General features: G+C 55.2%; 5 protein-coding genes across 5 annotated transcripts; 4 read left to right on the top strand and 1 right to left on the bottom strand.

The window, feature by feature from the left end:
- Positions 1-598: 598 nt before the first annotated feature.
- On the top strand, positions 599-1,299 carry VDAG_05122 (uncharacterized protein). Its single transcript, XM_009654858.1, has 2 exons — positions 599-797; positions 860-1,299. The coding sequence occupies exons 1-2, from the start codon at positions 615-617 to the stop codon at positions 1,214-1,216; spliced, it is 540 nt and encodes a 179-aa protein (XP_009653153.1). The 5' UTR covers positions 599-614; the 3' UTR covers positions 1,217-1,299.
- Positions 1,300-2,238: 939 nt separating this feature from the next.
- Positions 2,239-2,790, top strand: VDAG_05121 (uncharacterized protein; the record flags this gene model as incomplete). Its single annotated transcript, XM_009654857.1, has 2 exons — positions 2,239-2,410; positions 2,477-2,790. 2 exons carry the CDS (start codon positions 2,239-2,241, stop codon positions 2,788-2,790), a joined length of 486 nt encoding a protein of 161 aa, XP_009653152.1.
- Positions 2,791-4,390: 1,600 nt separating this feature from the next.
- VDAG_05120 (uncharacterized protein) lies at positions 4,391-5,488 on the top strand (the record flags this gene model as incomplete). The annotated part of the gene is made up of 3 exons (XM_009654856.1): positions 4,391-4,412; positions 4,476-4,742; positions 4,809-5,488. The coding sequence occupies 3 exons, from the start codon at positions 4,391-4,393 to the stop codon at positions 5,486-5,488; spliced, it is 969 nt and encodes a 322-aa protein (XP_009653151.1).
- Positions 5,489-8,181: 2,693 nt separating this feature from the next.
- VDAG_05119 (uncharacterized protein) lies at positions 8,182-12,903 on the top strand (the record flags this gene model as incomplete). The annotated part of the gene is made up of 3 exons (XM_009654855.1): positions 8,182-8,294; positions 8,351-9,504; positions 9,563-12,903. The coding sequence occupies 3 exons, from the start codon at positions 8,182-8,184 to the stop codon at positions 12,901-12,903; spliced, it is 4,608 nt and encodes a 1,535-aa protein (XP_009653150.1).
- A 250-nt stretch (positions 12,904-13,153) lies between these two features.
- VDAG_05118 (L-asparaginase II) lies at positions 13,154-14,266 on the bottom strand (the record flags this gene model as incomplete). Its single annotated transcript, XM_009654854.1, has 1 exon — positions 13,154-14,266. One exon carries the CDS (start codon positions 14,264-14,266, stop codon positions 13,154-13,156), a length of 1,113 nt encoding a protein of 370 aa, XP_009653149.1.
- Between the last annotated feature and the right edge of the window lie 4,344 nt (positions 14,267-18,610).

The raw sequence follows: 18,610 nt of genomic DNA, 5'->3' as shown, positions 1-18,610 counted from the left end.
CCCTTGATTCGGGCCGCGCATCAAGAGACAGCCCGGCAGTGAGACATGTCAGTTCTGAAGACCTTGGTCAAGGAGAGACACCTGTAATTACTATCCAACGACCATGGCCTCGCTGCGTACAGTGTCTCACGACCCTGACCTTTGTGCTTCAAATTGACTCATGGTTCTCTTTGAACTCTCACAACTCGGGTGATGTATCGCACCATCAACATCTTGGCTGACGAAGGTACGAGCAACTCCAAGGGTCCGCAGTGTCGAGACCCTTGGAAATCTCAAGCGGTATGCGGGCCGAGCTAGTCCGTGGAAAGACCCCAGAAATATCCTGATAGGGAGGATCACCTCGGTTTTCTCAGGAATGTCGAAAAATCATGCCAATGACAGCACCTCGTGGTAGGCGCTGCCCATGGCACAGGCAACCCTCACACTCGCCGTGGAAGTCCCGTCCATAATCAATAACGCCACGACTTGCTCTGAACATGCATATAACGACACACACCACAACATTCAGCCCATGCGTCCTGGCCCTGACACAGCTTCATCATCATCCAATCCCTTTCAATAACTCATCCAAGCCCTACCACAGTCACACTGTACTGTTTTCATCAATCACCGCCATGCAGTTCAAGATCTTTGCCCTCGCTTTCACAGCCCTCATGGGTTTCGTCCATGCCCAACAGCTCTCGGCCGAAACCCTAGCCGGGGCCATCAACTTCATCGCCGACACCTCCCAGGAAACCAGCGATCTCGTCAGGCAGATCACCCCATTCAACCCCGTGACATTCGTCACCGCTGTTCCTGTAAGCTCGTGACACTCGCCCCTTCTTTGATCTCGAACGCCCAGACTCATAACCTGCCGCAGCGCGTCGTCAACAATTTCAAGGCTCTGGCCAACACGGTCGCCTCGAACGCCCTCAAGCTCAAGGGCATCGAAGTGGAGGAGCCTTTCTCCGCGGACGGCCAGGCCCAGATCTTCGACGCCTTCGTGAACCTGGTCAGGGTCTACAAAAACCTCTTCGACATCTTGTTTCCCCGCTCCAGGATCATCTCTTCGGTCGGGTTTGGTCCTTCCATCGCTGGCGCCCTTCGCTTTCTCGAGGCTGGCATCGATACGTTCGCTTTAAACATCATCAGGTTTATTCCTAACCACAGTGAGGTCGCTACCAAGGGCCAGATGGGCCTCAGGCAGCTGTTTGGAGCCGCTCTCGATCGTTTTTAGAGACCGAAGAACCAGGGACAAGGTTCATTGCTGGAGAAGTTGAAAAGTGAAGCGAGAAACACTGGAGGGCTTGGGCTGCAACATGGATACATTCCACGATTTTTTTTTGGCGTCTTTATCTGGCTGAGCAGTGCAGAGCATCGGGTGGCTCGGCGGCTGGTGGCCTGATACGAGGAGTTTAGTTCGCTTCTGTGGTTTTGTATGTAAAGTTACCATGGCCATATTGTTATGTCAATCATATCCGAGTCTTTATAAAAGGGGCTGCCCTGCCGCGCCCGAATTGTCGCTGGCGAGGTGCACGAACATAGGGCCACCGCATTCGTTTCGACAAGAAGCAGCCGAGCCTCTTGATTTCCAGGGGCAAGCAGTGTTCAAGGTTGTCCACCATGACGAACCCGGGGCCTTGGTCAATGAGGTGAGCCAAAATGGATCCCCGACTTGGTCCATGGAAAGCGTACGGGGATGAGAAGCCAACAGCGGACGAAGACCTGCATTCATTGGCATTCACGACTCAATAGTGTAGCTTTCTAGGACTAGTCAGAAGATTTATTGTATACCTTAGTTTCACTCCGCCTCTCTTGACAAATGATCTTCCACCCTGGCTTCACCTCGCCTATTCGCCAAACCTAGACACCTCGAGGGCCAAGAATCGGTTCCCACCCCGCATCAATCAGTTCGCTGGGGAATACAATTATCACGTGAGATGTGTAGGACGTGCAGATTACGTGACGGATAACAAAGCCAGCGGGGTAGCCTGGGAATCGTACCAACCCTAACCATAATCCCAGCAACAGGATAACTAATGATGCAATAGAAAGCCGTCTAATTACCGCTTCGAGGATAGATTGCTGTCTGCTGGGTAGGGTACCCTTGTCTTCAATTGATCAATTTCCTTTTTATGCTTGGTATCTGCCCAGCGGCCTTCATAAAGAAAGACGAGGTGCTCAATTTCGCCGGTCGACTCGATTGGCAACTGATCATCAACCAAAGACAAGACAACACGCGGGCCAAACGACAGCACCATGCGCTTCAACGCCCTCGCCCTCCTGCCCCTGCTCGGGTCTGCGCTCGCGCAGCTGCAACCCAACTTCACCTCGGACGCTGGCGTGCAGATTTACAACCCTTCCGACTTTTTCGACACGACAGGGCCTTGGAGCTTGATGTCCCGCGCTGGCGACACCTTGTACATTGCTGGTATGACGCCACTGATCCCGTGAGAGTATTCGAGGTTGCCTGTGCTGACCTCATCTGCCCCAAAAGGCATGCGCGGCATCGTCCCGCTGGACAACAGCCTCGCGCCCGAGGGCCTTCCACGCATTCGCCAAGCCTTCCAGAACATGAAGAAGCTTGCTGAGTTTGCGGACGTGGAGCTCTACGACTGTGTCCGCCTCGTCGTCTACGTGACCGACATGTTCCGGTACCGGCCCTTGGTCAACCAAGTGCAGATTGAGCTCTGGGGTACCGACGCGAACAAGTACCCGCCCCGCACGATCATTGAGGTCGATCGCCTCAACCAGGACGACATTGTCGAGGTTGAAGGAACATTCCACATGCCTCGTAAGCACAAGTGTTAGGAAAAAGCCTGACGATGCGTCTGAGGAAAGCCTGGGAACAATGTGGTTGATAGGTTCATTGTTTAATGATGGTTTGGTGGCATGAGAGCGATACTGTCTTTATAGGCGAGCATTTAGATAATCCGGATGACCATGAGCGACAACCATATGATCCATCAAAGTGAGACATCTCGAGATCACTCTCCAGGGGCTACCCTAGGGAGAAACTGCAAGGCCACGAGGGGGGCTGAACGACGTGGAATGATCAAGAAAAAAGAAAGAACAAAAGAGTCATGATGGCAGGGTTCTCACTGTTCCGTATGGATTTAGCGTTCTATTGCTTGCTGCAACATCTCAGGATCGTCCTTCATCCGTCGGTGGGGCATGAGACGCGATTTTCTCGTCAAGCTGGTCAGCGCGAACAATGTGTCCCTGAATGGCAAGCTAATCGTGAAAGCCTGCCGAGATGATTCGACGCCGTCTGGCATTGCCACGAGATGCAGTGCAGCGGTGGCGAGCCCGGGAAGGCCCCCGAAACGTTCCTCGTGTTGGCCCTGGTGAGCAAGTTCCCTCATCAAAAGCCACATCAGCCTGGAGAAATGTGAACGGACATTCTACATGTACATGTAAGCTCTTGGTCAGGGTCTTTGACGCTTTGGGGGGTGCTTTGATTGTGTGGCCTGCTTTACTCGTTCCTGCTGAAATGGCCTCCCTTGCGGCCCATCCCGCTGGCCGTTGCATCGCCTCCCTGCCAGGCCTGGGGAAACTCGCCAGGACTGAGCTTTGACCGTCACAGCACGCCGACAGAAATTGAAGAGAGAGAGTTGTATGCTCAGGATGTGATGACTCGACCCGGCATCACGGCTAGCCTCTACGAGTTAGGAATCCGCGCTTGGCGCCGCTTTTGCGGGCGCAGCGTCAAGATCAGGGGCTGTCGGTCGAAATGAAAGACAGGGTCGATCCATGACGCTAATGTTGGGGGGAAATAAAGTTATCGCTACTGCAAGGGAACACCCCTGTGCAGCCTACCACGAAACCCGGGTCATGGTCCATTGGAGCAATGACCAACCTGGTCGCTTGGCGGACGCCCAGAACCTGTATAGTCGTCTACATAGTACTCAAACGTTGATCCATCCCACTCCGGAAGGATCGTTGCAGTCTTCGCATGCACGGGATGGTGGGCAGACCGGTGAGCTGAGGGGCAGGCTGCTGCTGCTTCTGGGTAAAGCCCTCGATGCAGTTAATCAAGCGTTGATCAATGCAAAACTCGGCTGCCGGATCCTGGTGAGGTCGCTCGATGAAGAATCTGACCCTGAACGCTGATGAGGAGCCGTGGTCAAAAATAGGGTTGGTATCCGCAAGATCCCCCTCTCGAAGGTTTCCGATCTGTTGTCTGTTCGCATGCTCTATTCTCCTTTGATCAGGTTTGCTAGAGCCTGCTATGCCGATCAGCTGCTTTCGCACCTGGATACTCCCGTCTGAAAATTAGCGATGGCCGAGTCAAGACCAATCGACTATGTGATCTCGGTGCCCACATTCATCGGGTCCCTACTGTCGTTCCTGGGCTCTGCGACGGCCCTAGGATTCCAGATTCTTCGCCCGCCGCGACGACATTTCCGCCATGCTCTTATCATCAACCTTTTGTTGGCAGGCAAGTTAACGCTAGGATTCACATTCGGTGCTTTTTCTCATCTAACGTGAAATAGATCTCATCTATGGGCTAGGAAACACCATTTCTGGCGCCGTCTTCCTCATCAACGGCCGTACACCGAGTCCGTTCTCCAAGCCGAGCACACTATGTCTTGTCAGTGGCTGGTTCAGCCAGGCGAACGCCCAGCACATTGACTTCAACATTCTGATCATTTCCATCATTGTTCTTTTGTCCGTTGTGAGGAAGGACTCCATCGCCGAGCTGGATACCAAATGGCAGGTTCTGATCTGCTTCTCGGCATGGCTTCCTGGCTTCACCACCGGTACGGCAACCTCGAGCAACTCTCAAACCTCGTGGCATGGCGAATATGACTAACTTTTGCAATCAGGAACCATTGGTCTCGCGCTGAATTCATACGGTTACGTCAGTGGCAACTGGTGCTGGATCAGGAGCAACAGACTCGACCTGCGCTATGGCCTCTCCCACGGCTGGCGCATCGCCATCTTCTTCGTCACGATCGTCATCTACACCTACATCTACATCAAGCTGAAGCGTGTCTTCAAGGGCCTCAGGAGCATGTCCACGGCCACCGGCACGCGCAGGAAAACAGATCACATGGTCACGGTGCCCTCTGATCCCGACAACAACGACACGCAGAAGATTCTCGTCGCCCACTCCGTCTCCGTCAGCCACGAGATGCAAAACCTGCCGCGAACACCAGACACGGCGGACCATGAGCACGGCTATAATAACGATCCTGTGACACAGTCGACGGTCACGGCGTCTGGGACCGACAGCAGGCCTTTTGAGGCGTCGCGCATGCCGGCGGCGCCCAATGTCAGGAAGATGCTGCTCATGAACGGATACCCGATCGCGTACATCATTCTGTGGATGCCCGGCATCGCGAACAGGTTGGCTGAGTCGGTTGGAAAGTCTCCGCGGTGGCTGAGCGCCATGCAGGCCTCGACGCAGTATATTGGCCTGATCAACGCGTTGACGTACGGCTTGAGCGAGCAGATGCGACAAGGCGTGTGGAAGAAGTTGAAGGATACCGGTGGAAGAAGATGAGTTTGAGTTGGGCACGATGAGGGGGTTTATGAATCACCGATATCTCGACATGTTTTGTTTGATTATAGTCGTTGTCGTCATCTTTTCCTCGGATGGGCGTCCTGTTGTGAAGGATTTGGGGATCACAGAGCTTAGAGGGCACACAGCGCCGCCATGGATGTCTTGTTTTCTCTCTTCTCGAGAATCCGTCTGTTCGGAGCTTCAGGACCCTGGGCAACTTTACGCTTCGGAATGTATCATAGTCCTGGAGTAATATTACATGGTACTTTGGTTGTGGAACTAATTGACTTGACTTTACCGAAGTTAGATGGTCGTGCTTGGTGGACATGTCACATCTCATATGTTGCAGCAGCCAGGTTGAGATGCATTGAGTTGGAACGCTGAAAATATGTCTCTGTGGTATATGTAAACCTCCGGGAGACGCTCACTTCAGGGCTTAGCGCCTCTACGGCTTCCTTGGGCGAACGGACAGACGCAAACGCTAACAACGGCTGATCATTACGGCAGAGGGCGGCGGGGCATCGGCCGCAAGCCCTAGCGGCGGGGCGTCTCGGGCTAAAAGTCAGGTAGCTGTAGGGCAGGTTATTGCCATGGGTCGCAAAAGTCTGGGACAGCATGATTTGGGACCAACGAGGAGCGTAAATCAGACGCCTCTTGGTCGTTGAGGTGAGCTCTCGCCAAGCACTGAAAGGTGCTTGTGCATGAGTTCCAGTGCTCTGGGACCGAAAAGCGAGGGACCAACTTGTTCGAACATGCCAATGAATGCCACCCACTACTGTAGCGGCATTCAAGGTCGACTCGTGCTAGGGTAGGTGGGAATCCTACCCCTGGCAGTTTGGTGGAGGTGCATGACGCAAGACGACCGTGAGCTCTGCTGAGTTCGTTTACGCACGGAAGGCAGATGTGCTGGAGGTAAGCTAGGTAAACACTGTTACATACTTGTTGATCAAGATGGAGTCGAAATAAATGAATGCTGTAGATGCTGGCCCAAATTGAGGGAGAGCACGTTTAGGCCCACCTGATCTCAGGTCTTACTTGTAGAAGCAGTAATACTCCGAGCATACATGTACTGCTCCGGGCAGCAAGGACCAAGTCCCAAATTAAGAAAAAACCAGGACTCTGACACGTTCTGCAGGTGATTGGGATAAAGACAAAAGCGGCGTGACTTGGCAGCGGTACTTGATCATGAAAGTCTGTTGAAGCTGATGCCGCGGACGCAGCTCCGCCACAACGGTCGGTCGCGTCGTTATTCGCGCTGGTGGGGGTCGACCTTGTACATGTACATGTATCCTTTAAGCTCGTCACTGCCACTGGCGGTCGGGCCAAGGATAGGGTTGAATCATCCAACACTACAATCTTTCAAGCCAAAGATGGGCTTCGACATGGATGAAATGTAATGTCGAAGATGCGATTGTCGGAGACCAGTCAGATATAGAGAGACTCGACGAATCCTTTGGGGCACTCACCTTTGAACAGACGCAGACTGCTGCCACTCCGGTTGGAGGACATTGTCCTGCTACTGTGAAGGGGGAGAGGATCGCGCTGGTGGGCGATACGAGGCCAAGAATTGACAAGACCCGCTAAATCTGTCGGGGCAGTCGGAGGGCCTGCGTGGCTTGCGTTAGCGCCACACGGCCACCTGCATTTTCCGCGCCGATTCTCTCACAGCCTGCAACTGCCCCTTGAACCGCCCCCGCTTCTGGAAATTGGATGAAGGAATGCATCCTTGCCTTCGCCAGAACACCTGACGAACTGTCGAATTGACGCAACCATGAGCTGGCTTCTTCACCAGGGAGAAATTGTCTGTGAACAAAACGAGGGCAAAATATCTGTCGCCTCGATGGCTACACCTCTTGATGCAAAGCCCCTCCATCGCCATGGCATACTCACCAGGCATCTGCCAACCTTGTGGCCTCGTTGGCGGCAAAGGAGAGCCACTGGTCACCCATCACATCTCACACGTGTCCGCGAAAGATAAACAGCAACGTGTGCCTGGAGTATGGATCTCTGCAGCAGCCCGCCAAGGAGAACGGTCCAGCACTCGACATAGACTCGGCCGGCGACCTGGCACCGCCACTGCCCAGCATCTTCGTCTATTCGTGCATGGGACCCAGGCCCAGACTGGTGGGATCGTCAGGAACCTACTCCCCCGTCGCAACTGTTCGGCACCCCGGCCGCTGGAGGAACCGAGAAGAGGGCAAAGAGAGGCACCAACTGCCTCCTACAGAAATTAATCGGACGGTGGAGGGGGTCCTTTTTTTTTTTCCCCAGTCGCCTTGGCACCAGCGACACAAGCGACAATATTTCCCATCGGCCTGCCTGTTACATCCAAGATTGACTACGTCCCCACTGTTGCCCAGTCGCCTCGTCAAACCAGGCGGGCGTGCGGTCATGAGCCATTCATGCTCTGGCAGGCGCCGACTGGCGCAGCCCATCCGCAAGTCCAGAGTCCGGGGCCTTACTATCTTTATGTACTACTCGTCCGAGGAAGCAATGCAGACAAGGCACCGCGCGGCGCGGCATGACACCCGAAAATCTAGGGGACCCATCAGAAACAGAACAAGGATGCCGTATGATCGACGAATATTACCAGCGGCCCGCCCGCCTGGCTTTGCCGGGCGGGTTTCTCGATCGTTCATCCGCTTTCCCATCCTTTCTTGACTCACTCGTTCGTCAAGCTTAGGTTCGCGGCCATGGTTTCTTTTCGCTGGCTGATGCTGGCAGCGGTCGCCGGCCTTGCCAATGGCCTGGCCGACACCGACACCATCACCTGGGGTGGCGATAACTCGCGCGCCGGCTACCAGACGTGAGCGTCCTCGTTCCGTATCCGGCCCCCTTGAAATGGCACTGACGTGTTTCCAGTAACCATAACATGGACCCAGCTGTCGTCCGTAGTTCTCAATTCGATCGGATCTTCCAAACCACACTTCCCGGTCGATACGGCGGCCGTGCCGAGCAGATCTTCTCTCAGCCCCTCGTTTACACTCCCGACGACAAGCAGTACGTCTATCTTGCGACCACGCAGAATAATGTCTACAAACTCGATGCGCAGACGGGCGAAATCCTCGCCTCACGCAATCTCCACATTCCTTTCCTCTCGACAGACCTCGACGGATGCTACGATATTCAACCCCACGTCGGTGTCACTGGTACTGGTGTCATCGATCCTGACACCGGCACCTACTACCTCTTGGCCAAAACCTACGAGAACCAGGAACTTGTCGACGTCGCCCAAGGTCGCCCTGCCGGACGCTACTACCTGCACGCTCTTGATGTGAACGATTTGAGCGAGCGTCCCAACTTCCCTGTTGACCTCGAGGGTACCGTCGCCAGGAATAACCCCGATCGAAGCTTCAATGGCGGCATCCATCTTCAACGCCCTGCGCTCCTGCATGTGGGCCAGCATATTTACGCCGGCCTCGGCTCCCATTGCGTCAAATTCAACTTCACCGGCTGGGTCATGGGCTGGGATAAAACTACCGGAGAACAGGTCGAGCGCTTTGCGACGCAGGGCGAGGGCGTACCCCAGAACACCGAGGGCGGCGGCCTGTGGATGGCCGGTGGTGGCCTTGCTTCCGACGACCAGGGCTCCATCTTCTTCGCGACAGGCAACGGATACGCTGGACAGCTTGCTGAGATTCCTGTTAACGGCCGCAACCCCCCGACTTCGCTTGAGGAGGCTGCTGTTCACATGACGATCCAAGAAGACGGAAGCTTAGATCTGGTCGACTTCTTCATACCATGGGATAAGCGCGCTATGGATGGAGACGACAAGGATCTTGGATCAAGCCCTCTTCAAATTCTACCCAGCGAATTTTCTTGCGGCAGCATCAGGCGTATCGGAGTCGTGACGGGCAAGAACAAGAAGACCTACTTCATCAATCTTGATGACATGGGTGGCTACCGCAACGGCGAGGATCGCTTCGACAATATCATCCAGACTTATGAACACGAGAACTCGGTTTATGCTGGTGCTGGCGTCTACCCTGGAGAGGGCGGTTACATTTACATCAACGGTGCGTTTCGTTCACAGGTCTGCGTCTCACCCCCAACATTATTGCTAACTTGCACAAGTCGTACAATATCCTACCATCGTCTTCCGCTTCTCTTGCGCCAACGGTGTGCCTTCGTTCAATAAAGAGGCCGAGACCCCAGAGTCCAACGGCTACACCCTGGGCGTGAGCCACGGCACTGTCACCTCTCTCAACGGAGAGCCTGGCACTGCCATGCTCTGGACCACTGACGTACAGAACCCGCCCGGCCAGCTTCGCATCTACGATGCAGTCCCTCGCGACGGCGAGCTTACCCTCCTCCGAAAGTGGGAGATTGCCGGCGTTACCAAATTCAGCCGCGCTGTATTCGGCGACGGTATCATGTACCTGGGCACGACTACTGGCTTGTTCTACGGATTCGGCGCTCCCATCAACCGCCCCATCGAGTGCACTTCGCCTCTCGAATTCGGCGCCGTCAGTCTCGAAGCCAGCGCAGAGACCCGTACTTTGACTTGCACTGCTCTGATCAACACTGTTGTGAATGACATTTCTCTCCGCGAGGTAACCGATTTCAGCATTTCAGGACTGCCAACACTGCCCTTGACACTGGCTGTGGGCGCCACATTCACAATCGAGGCTGCCTTCGCGCCTACTGACCTCGGCCTTCTCTCCACCGATGTCAACATTGAGACGGAGAACAGCGTCGCCGGATACCGTACCACCACATCTGCCCGACTCACCGGCACCGGCGAGACAGACAACCCAAGACTTTCTGTCAGCCCCAGAGAAATCGAATTCGACAACGTCATCACAGCTGGCGCAGCGCCACCTGCTAACAATGTCGTGCTGTCGAACCAGGGCAACTCTGTTCTGACAGTCAACGAGATCCGATACTCTGAGACGATCAACGGTACTCTGCAAACCTGGGATCCAGCCAGCGGCGCCCTAGTCATGGGGCCTTTCACAATCAGGAACATTCCTTCCACCATTGATGCCAATTCAGGCGCCACGGTCTCCGTATCCCTGAGCCCCGCGAATGGAGGCACATTCAGCAGGCACATTCGCTTGATCACTAATGGCGGTAATGCCGATGTGACTATGACCGCTCACGTCGGCGCGGCTCCTGTGCTCCTCGTCGAGTTCGAGCGCCCTGACGGCGAGGGATGGACCGCATATCAAGAAGGGACCGCATTCTCGTTTGGCGAGGTCACCCAGAACAACGTGAGAAACCTCAGGATGCGCATCACCAACACCGCCCCTGCTGGTGGTGTCAGACTATCTCTTACGGTCTCTAAACCTCCTCATGGCGGCTCCGGAATCATCAGGGCCAACAATGCCGTCGACCTTGGTGAGGGTACAAACCTGGGTCCTGGCCAGAGTGAAACTGCCGTGCTTTACTGTGCTGTTCCTAAGAGGCAGTGGAACATGGAGCCCTACCAGGGTGAGGCTACCTGGAGCCTCAACACCAACGATCCCACGGTGGCTTACCAGAACATTCAGTTTGAGTGTACTGCTGTCTCTGAACAGTCTGCTCCTCTCCTGGAGAATGGGCTGTCGCAGTATCAGTATGTCGGTTGCTTCAGGGAGAACACCCCTGGCCGGCAATTGGCCAACCAGCTCTACGGAAACGACGAGAACACCATCGCCATGTGCGTGGAGGCTTGCGCTGCTGGCAACTACGTATTCTGCGGAACGCAGTACCACCGAGAGTGTTGGGCCGGCCCTACCATCCCTAGGGAGCGTGTTGCGGACGTCAACTGCAACTTTGACTGTGATGGGGACCTCAATCAGATCTGCGGTGGCAACGGTATTGCGACTGGACCTGGTGGCGCTTACATTTCTCTCTTCGCCGATACTCTGCGATTTGATGGCAACGAGACCAACATCCCTGACCCTGAAGAGCCATTGGACCCTACTGATCCCATTGTTAACCCAGGCGTCGATGGATATATCAGCATTGGCTGCTACACCGAAGCCCCGGGAAGCCGCGCGCTGCCTTTCTTCTTCGCCACGGAGGATCAAACTGTTGCCATGTGCGTGGACGCCTGCTCGCTTCGTGACTACGAGTACGCTGGTGTTCAATATGGCGGAGAGTGCTGGTGCGCCAACGCTATCACGACGGGTGCCGTTCCGGCGCCTGACGCGGAATGCAACATGGCCTGCAATGACAACGCTGCCGAGTACTGCGGTGGCGGCTCTCGGCTCAACGTCTACCAGCGCCAATCTGGAGGTTCTTCCCCCTCTGCTAGTGTCTCTTTGAACGGCACTATCCCGGCGCCGACTTCGTCTTTGATCCCCGCCTCTTCCGTGCCTGTCTCTTCTGCACCGATCATTTCAAGCATCGTGACGTCCGCCGCCCCGCCAGTGCCGACACCAGGAGAGGATGACTTGATTGGCGACTGGTCGTTCGAGGGCTGCTACACCGAAGGCGATGGCGTGCGGGCCTTAAACGGTCGCTTCTACGCCGACGACGAGTTGACGCTTGAAAAGTGTGCCGCCTTCTGCGAGGGTTTCGTTTACTTCGGTGCCGAATACGGGCGCGAGTGTTGGTGCGGCGACGTTCATGGCACTGGCAGCGTGTTGGCGTCCAATCAAGGCGACTGCAACTTTCCTTGTGGCGGCGACGGCTCGCAGTTTTGTGGTGCGGGCAACAGGCTTCAGATGTATCGCTTCGGTGGTGCGGACGCGCCTTCGGGGGCTGTGAGCAGCTCTCTTGTGGTGCCCACGTCTGCGGTCGTCAGTTCTACTGTTGCTGTTGTTAGTTCAACTGCCGCAGAAGTCAGCTCTGCCGTTGCGGAGGTTAGCTCTCAGATAGCCATCGAGGCTAGCACTGCGCCTGCTTCCAGCTCCGTCGTCGAGGAGACCAGCACATCAGTCGTCGAGACCAGCTCGACGGTTGCTGTGGAGTCAAGCGCTGTTCAGTCCAGTTCTGCCCAACCCAGCTCCGCAGAGGCCAGCTCCGTCATCGAGATTATGTCTTCCGCCGTTGCATCTTCGAGCTTTGTTCCTAGCTCTGGGATCCCATCATCCACGACCCCGACCTCGACGCCGTCACCCTCGGTCTATCCAGGCAACGATCTCTGGAACTACACGGGCTGCTACTCTGAGCCCTCCCCTGGCCGCCTTCTCCCCAGTCAGCTCCTGAACGACGGCGATGAGATGGACATTGAGCTCTGTCTCGACGTCTGCGCTGGGTACAACTATGCAGGTGTCGAGTATGGTCGTGAGTGCTGGTGCGGTGACCGCCTCAACGCCGAGGGTGACGTCCCCAGCGAGGGCACAGCAGTGCCTGGCGAGCTGGTGGACGACGATGAGTGTGCCTTCCTGTGCCCTGGCAACAGGCTGAATTACTGCGGTGCAGGTGTCAGAATGAGCGTGTATATTCTGAGAGAGCACGAGGAGGCGCTGGCTGAGGCGTCCTGAGACAGATAAAGTGGCATGATAGATGGTAAATTGCATGATTGGTTCAGCCTGGCAGGCTCTGCCTTCCAATAGGCACTTTTTGGTATTTTCTTGTGATAATGATCCTCACGCTGGGGCTTCGTATATAAATTATAAGCTACATATTGCTATTGCTTGCCGGCTCAACTCGCGTGATGGGTAACTTGAAGTCCGCCCACCAGCGGGCTTTTGTAAGGCTCCCATCTCGATACTGATAGAACATTCATGGAGTTCAAACTTCCCCGGCTTCAGCTGCTCGTACCTTGAAAACAGGTGTGACGATACCCGTCTCTACTCCCCACGTGTTCTTCCGCTTCAGTTGATGAAACTTGAGCAGTTCCTCGCGGCCGGGAGGCATCTCGATTCCCAGCTGCAAGAGAATCTCGACGACAGCCGTGTATAAGATCTCGATGCTGCCGTCCTCAATCTTGACAGCGAGGCCAAGCGCGCCCTTGGCCCCAAGGCGTCTCGTATGCTCCGACTCACGAATGCCAATAGCGTAGCATCCATCGGCACCGAGCTTCCCAATCAGCGCCCCACCGAAGAGCTCCATGAGAATTGTGCAGAAGCGGCCCTCTCCGGCGACCATTTCCGGGTGTTGTGCCATGGCATGGTAGATCCTCGCCATCTTCTCCGTCCGCGCAGACGGCGCCGTCGTCGCCGCTCCCACCGGCGTTTGCGCCACTTCATCCGCCGCGGCCGCGAACCGAGCAAACGTCATCGCGAGGTTCCGCAGAGGCACAGCCGGCGCGGGGAGGTTACACCCGTCAACCGCCCAGAGGACCTGGTCGCCCGACAACCCGCACAGGTCCTCGACGACGCTCCGGACGCGCGCCTGCATCGGGTGCGCGGGCAGGTGGTAGTCGGCGAAGCCGGCCCCGAGCGCCGCGGCGCCCGCGAGCATGGCGGCGTGCTTGCCCGAGCAGTTGTTGCACAGCGGGCCCGGGACGAAGCCGTGCCTGATCCAGCGCCGGTTCACGGCGGGGGAGACGGCGTCGTGGCCGCCGCAGCGCAGGTCCGCTTCTGTGGCGCCGCCGGGGACGCGCGCCAGCAGGGCCGTGGCGCGGGCGACGTGGCGGTCTTCGCTGCTGTGCGAGGCGCAGACGAGGGCGAGGTCGGCGGCTGTGAAGGCTGGGTCTGTGGCCGGGCTGAGGGCGCCGGTCTCGAGGATGGCGAGGGCTTGGGCTGGTTTGATGGTCGAGCGGACGAGCGTCACTCGCTCTGGGTCGCCGACGGCGAGGAGGAGGTTGTTCCCGGCGTCGACTATGGCGGCGTGGACGCGGTGGCGGTTCTCCTGGACAGTGCCGCGGGTCGTGAGGATGTGGTCTTCATACTGCCGGGTCATGGCGGGAGGGGCGACAGGGAAAGCTGCCTGCTATTTAGATGGCTTTTTCTGTTGTAGGGATGACGAGGTGCGAGACTGATGTGGCCGGAATATTTGTCTGTCTGTGATGGTTTTTAGCCGTATGTGAGGATGCACTATTTCCAATAATGAAGTTCTTGCATTGCGACTTAGCCCCGTGGGTAGATTGGGGCCATGTGAGTCTTGTTCCCCAGCTTCCATATCGGTCCGCGACAATCACTGCAATTGGCCGGTTCGTTAGAGTCATTCGCAAGCTGGAATCCTTAGCCGTCATCAACGTCCCATTTGGGCCTTGGAGATTATGTTATAGCTCGGTCTGGTTGGCCGCGCCCCAGGATTGACAGAGTTCGGCAAACCTCCGAAATCGAGGTGACTCACTGCTGGTCTCGTGTCGCTTGTCAGGTCTGAGATGGCGAGTGAGGGGCGAGTGATGCACACCATCAATCGATCTTTGCAAAGTGCCACTAGTACAAGAATACGATTATGGATGAGGATACGCTGTTCATTGCGTGGTTCCGACGTCAAATTAAGGTCAAGCCAGAATACGAGAATCTATAGTTGACTGCTCATTAAGAGTTTCAAGCTTATTAAGAAACTTTGAAGTTTATCGTGATTGATTTAAGCTCGATCAAAAGAGTAATACGAGTTGCAACGCCACTTCTTAAAGTGACCTGCCACATCTACTTGGAAAAGTAAGCAACCCACGGAAGTCCGGGTCCTAAGACCTACTGATAACCAGACATAAGTTACGGGGATGCAATGATGCTTATGGCACCGTGCATCATTTGAACTAAATTATTCTCGTGGCCCCAGGGACGAAAAATGCGAATTCGCAGTGACCCTGGCCAACGAGCATCCTGTGCTCTGGATAAAGTTTCCTGGAGCATAACTTGACTTCAATCATGTAATATGAAAAATGAAGTGCAGTTGGTAGTTTTTTAATTTGCAACATGCTGGGCAGTGTGTTGAGGACGCTGCAGCAAGATCAGGTTAGGGGAGAACAATGACGAAGTCGACGGATGATAGCATGACCGACTAATGAGCCGAATATGGTCATCTACAAAAGTATAGTGCTAGGCGGATTGTTGATATCTAAGGTATCGTAGATCAGGACATTGTAGCAAATAATAGATTCAAGTAAATTTGAGGAACATCTGAAGATTGAGAGAGGTAGTACCGAGAACCGCACATGATTATATCAAGTCTCCTTCACAGCCTCTTAGACGCCATGAGTATCCCCCTGCCCTTCCCGCCGCAGAGGTCCTTCACTGCTCTCCACTGGCATATCCACTGGCATAAATATCTGGCGTGAGGAGGACATCCGCTCGATCACAGCTCCTTAATGAAACATTCGAAATCTAGTAGGTAGATTGAGTTGTATCATTCCAGGTGTTAAATGTTTTACAGCTTGATCTCTAGGTAAGCGCATGAGCCTATCCTCTGCTTGCATGCTCATCGATGTATTTGAAGAGGCTTGCGACGAGCGCCGGTTTATAATTGGAATCGAATGACCACCTGGAAGAAACGTGGGCGCTGTTGTTTCAGGCAGGTCGCAAGCAACAATACCGCAACGTAGGATTTGAACTGCCATCGCAAACATGCGTGATCAGACGTTGCCGAAAAACAGACCTCGTGTCCTCCGTCATCACACAGCCCCTTCGAAGGGTGGTGAGATATTCAATCCATGGCAAAATCACGAGCGATGCCACGATATCCTCAAGCGACCTATCATCTCCTGCCTCGTGGTGCCTGTGAATGCAGCTTACGAAACCCTGTATCCAACCGCAGCCGTTGTAGTGCAAGCTGGAGAACCCAGCATTTAAGGATGAATTAACCAGAGACAATCCTCGACCCGCAAGCCTCAATGTGATCTGAGTAAGACCAACATCGTGAAGATGCTTCAATCTGAGTCAGAACAGGCGCCATGGACTTGCATGACTGGATGAAAGAAGGGGTAAGACGGCGGCTGAGCCTCAGGTCGCACTGCTCAAGGCGTGGTGGCGCGAACTACCCCATGGTGAGCCACTTTGCACGACACCACCATCACAAACCGTGGTTGTACACTTTTCCAGACATGCACAAACTGGTGGAGTGCAATGTGCAGTCAATGCATGCGTTTCGCAATGCCCACGGAATCTGCTGGACAAATTGCCGTCGGAAAGATCAGGTTCTAGCGATTGCAGACCACGGCACACCGCTCATCGCAGGCGACCCTGAGACATGTGCGTTGTTTTCATCGAATACGAGAAATTCGGCTGCTCACGGGGTCCAACAATTGACGTCAAAAAGCCCAATAGCGCATGGAAGCTTCCCCGGAAGCAGGTCGAATTCCGCAGGGATGGTGGGCATACCACAGCATGGGTTGATCGACTCGTATTCTTGGCGATCTTAATCTGGGGTAAGGGTAAGGCTGCTGGTACCGCCAACAGAGGAGCTACAGGGTCCGTCTGACGGGCTTGGGCCTCGATGGAGGGTACAAGTGAGCGGGTGGCTTGGGCTTGGACTCCACGTTGTCCCATCCCTTTGCGTGGGATGGGACGATGTGTTGTCAGTGATCCTACGGATGACAATAAAGCCCATGGCTCGATTGACTCTGTCACTTGTTGCTGCAGGTTGAGGTGCACGTAGTCACTGAATGAGGGGCCTTCGTTGAGCATCTACTAGGGTTTGCTGAATCTTTCTGAGCAGATCCCTCGGGGATGCAAACACAGGTGGAAGAATGCCCCTCATGTCCCCTGCGTTACCTGCAAGGACCTGCATGAGCGCCGGCGATCAGTAAAACTCGATACGAGCCATGATGCGTCGCTGCTCCCGCGCTCACCGAACAGAACGCCAGCAGTCGCTGGGGCGCTTGCTCAGGATGACTGTTGCCAAGCGACTCGGCTCCCACGTTGCTCTCATTCTGAATAAGAAAATTTAGTGATCTACATGAACGCTCCGAAGCGCCGTCTCTCACACCGGACTTGCGCAACCATGGTCCACGTATGACGTTTGTTGTGGAAAGTCTGACAACATTTTACAGAGCCGGATCTACAAGACCCACGGAAGGTGTTTTGTTCGATGCACAAGTCTACACGTGAAGTCCTTGCGCATCAGGTGGTTACTCGTCGCCGAAGAGGCCATGCGATCCAATGCAACACCATGATCCTCCATCCAGAAGGGGATGGTCAAAAGTGAGCGATTTACTCGGCGACCAGAAGGGTTGTCAACCAGCCGAACTATTGAGCCTCCTCCAAAGCTGGGGTGTAGATCGTTTCGTCGGCATACAGCACTGACCCTCACCGCCAGAAAAAGGTGAGAAGCTCCTGTTCAGCTGCTCAGGTGACTGCAGGGCGAAATGGCCCAGCCACACGGCCTTTCGCCTGATCCTCGCGACAAACGCCGCCTTCAATCGGCTCTTGTCCCATTTCGCACACATCGTGGGCTTCACTACCTGCATCTCTCAAGCCATGCCGAAGCGAGAGCACTTCACTTTGCTGTGCAGAATGAGGAAGCCATGTTACGTAGCGGCGGGCAATGGTTACATGTGGCTAGCCTTGGCCAGTTCTAGCGAAGTGCTAGGCAACTTTGGTGGTGGTCCGATTCTAAACATAGCCTCTCCCTACAGCCTGATTAAGAACACGAGCTGAGATGGCAACGCTGGTCCACGAGAGGAGTGGCAAAGACCCGATCGCGCCGGGACAACGCGACGGGCCTCTGCGACCTAGCAGCGGCCGTAACTCCCCCATATTAACCCCTCAACAAATACTCTGGGCTAGGTGTTAGCCGGCGGCATCTCGAAAGGTCAAGTGGGTTGCCCGGCGATGCCGAGGCACCGTCTCCCTAGTCAGCACCCCCCGAAAACATTGCCAGGACCGTCCCAGCCCAACTCGGCCGAGTGACGTGAGCTGATCCCATAGATGAATACGAGGCGATGCCTGTCAATGGTCCACAATGGTGCTCTACAGGGCCTTCTTTGCTCGCTTGTTCCCGCCACACCTCCGTTTGCACCCAGCCATCCAGCCATCCTGCTTTTCGCATGGGCTTCTAGCTCCCTTCTCCGAACCCAAACCCTGTCTTGCTTGAGCCCTGCCGGGCCCGAAGAGCTGCTGTCTTGCTTAGGCAGGGAGGCCCATCCGTCCCGAGCTAAGGGAAATCGCCCCGCCGAAAATAGACCTGATCATCGCCTGATGGGGCGTACGACCTCAACACGAAGTGTCCGGGGTGACGATCTCGTGGTTCGTCTGCTGACTAGCAACGTTGACGGCCTGGTGATTCATTCTGCACATCGTGACGATGATGTCGTGGGGGACCTTAAAGTGGTCCTTCTCTACACGGGTGTCACTG

Source organism: Verticillium dahliae, genomic scaffold (assembly GCF_000150675.1).
Source record: "Verticillium dahliae VdLs.17 supercont1.9 genomic scaffold, whole genome shotgun sequence".
Taxonomy (NCBI): domain Eukaryota; kingdom Fungi; phylum Ascomycota; class Sordariomycetes; order Glomerellales; family Plectosphaerellaceae; genus Verticillium; species Verticillium dahliae.
This window is presented reverse-complemented; position numbering and strand designations above follow the sequence as displayed.

Coding starts and splice junctions, on each gene's coding strand:
- VDAG_05122 (XM_009654858.1), top strand. CDS start 615: ATGCAGTTCAAGATCTTTGCCCTCGCTTTCACAGCCCTCATGGGTTTC. Junction 798..859: donor CATTCGTCACCGCTGTTCCT/GTAAGCTCGTGA, acceptor AACCTGCCGCAG/CGCGTCGTCAACAATTTCAA.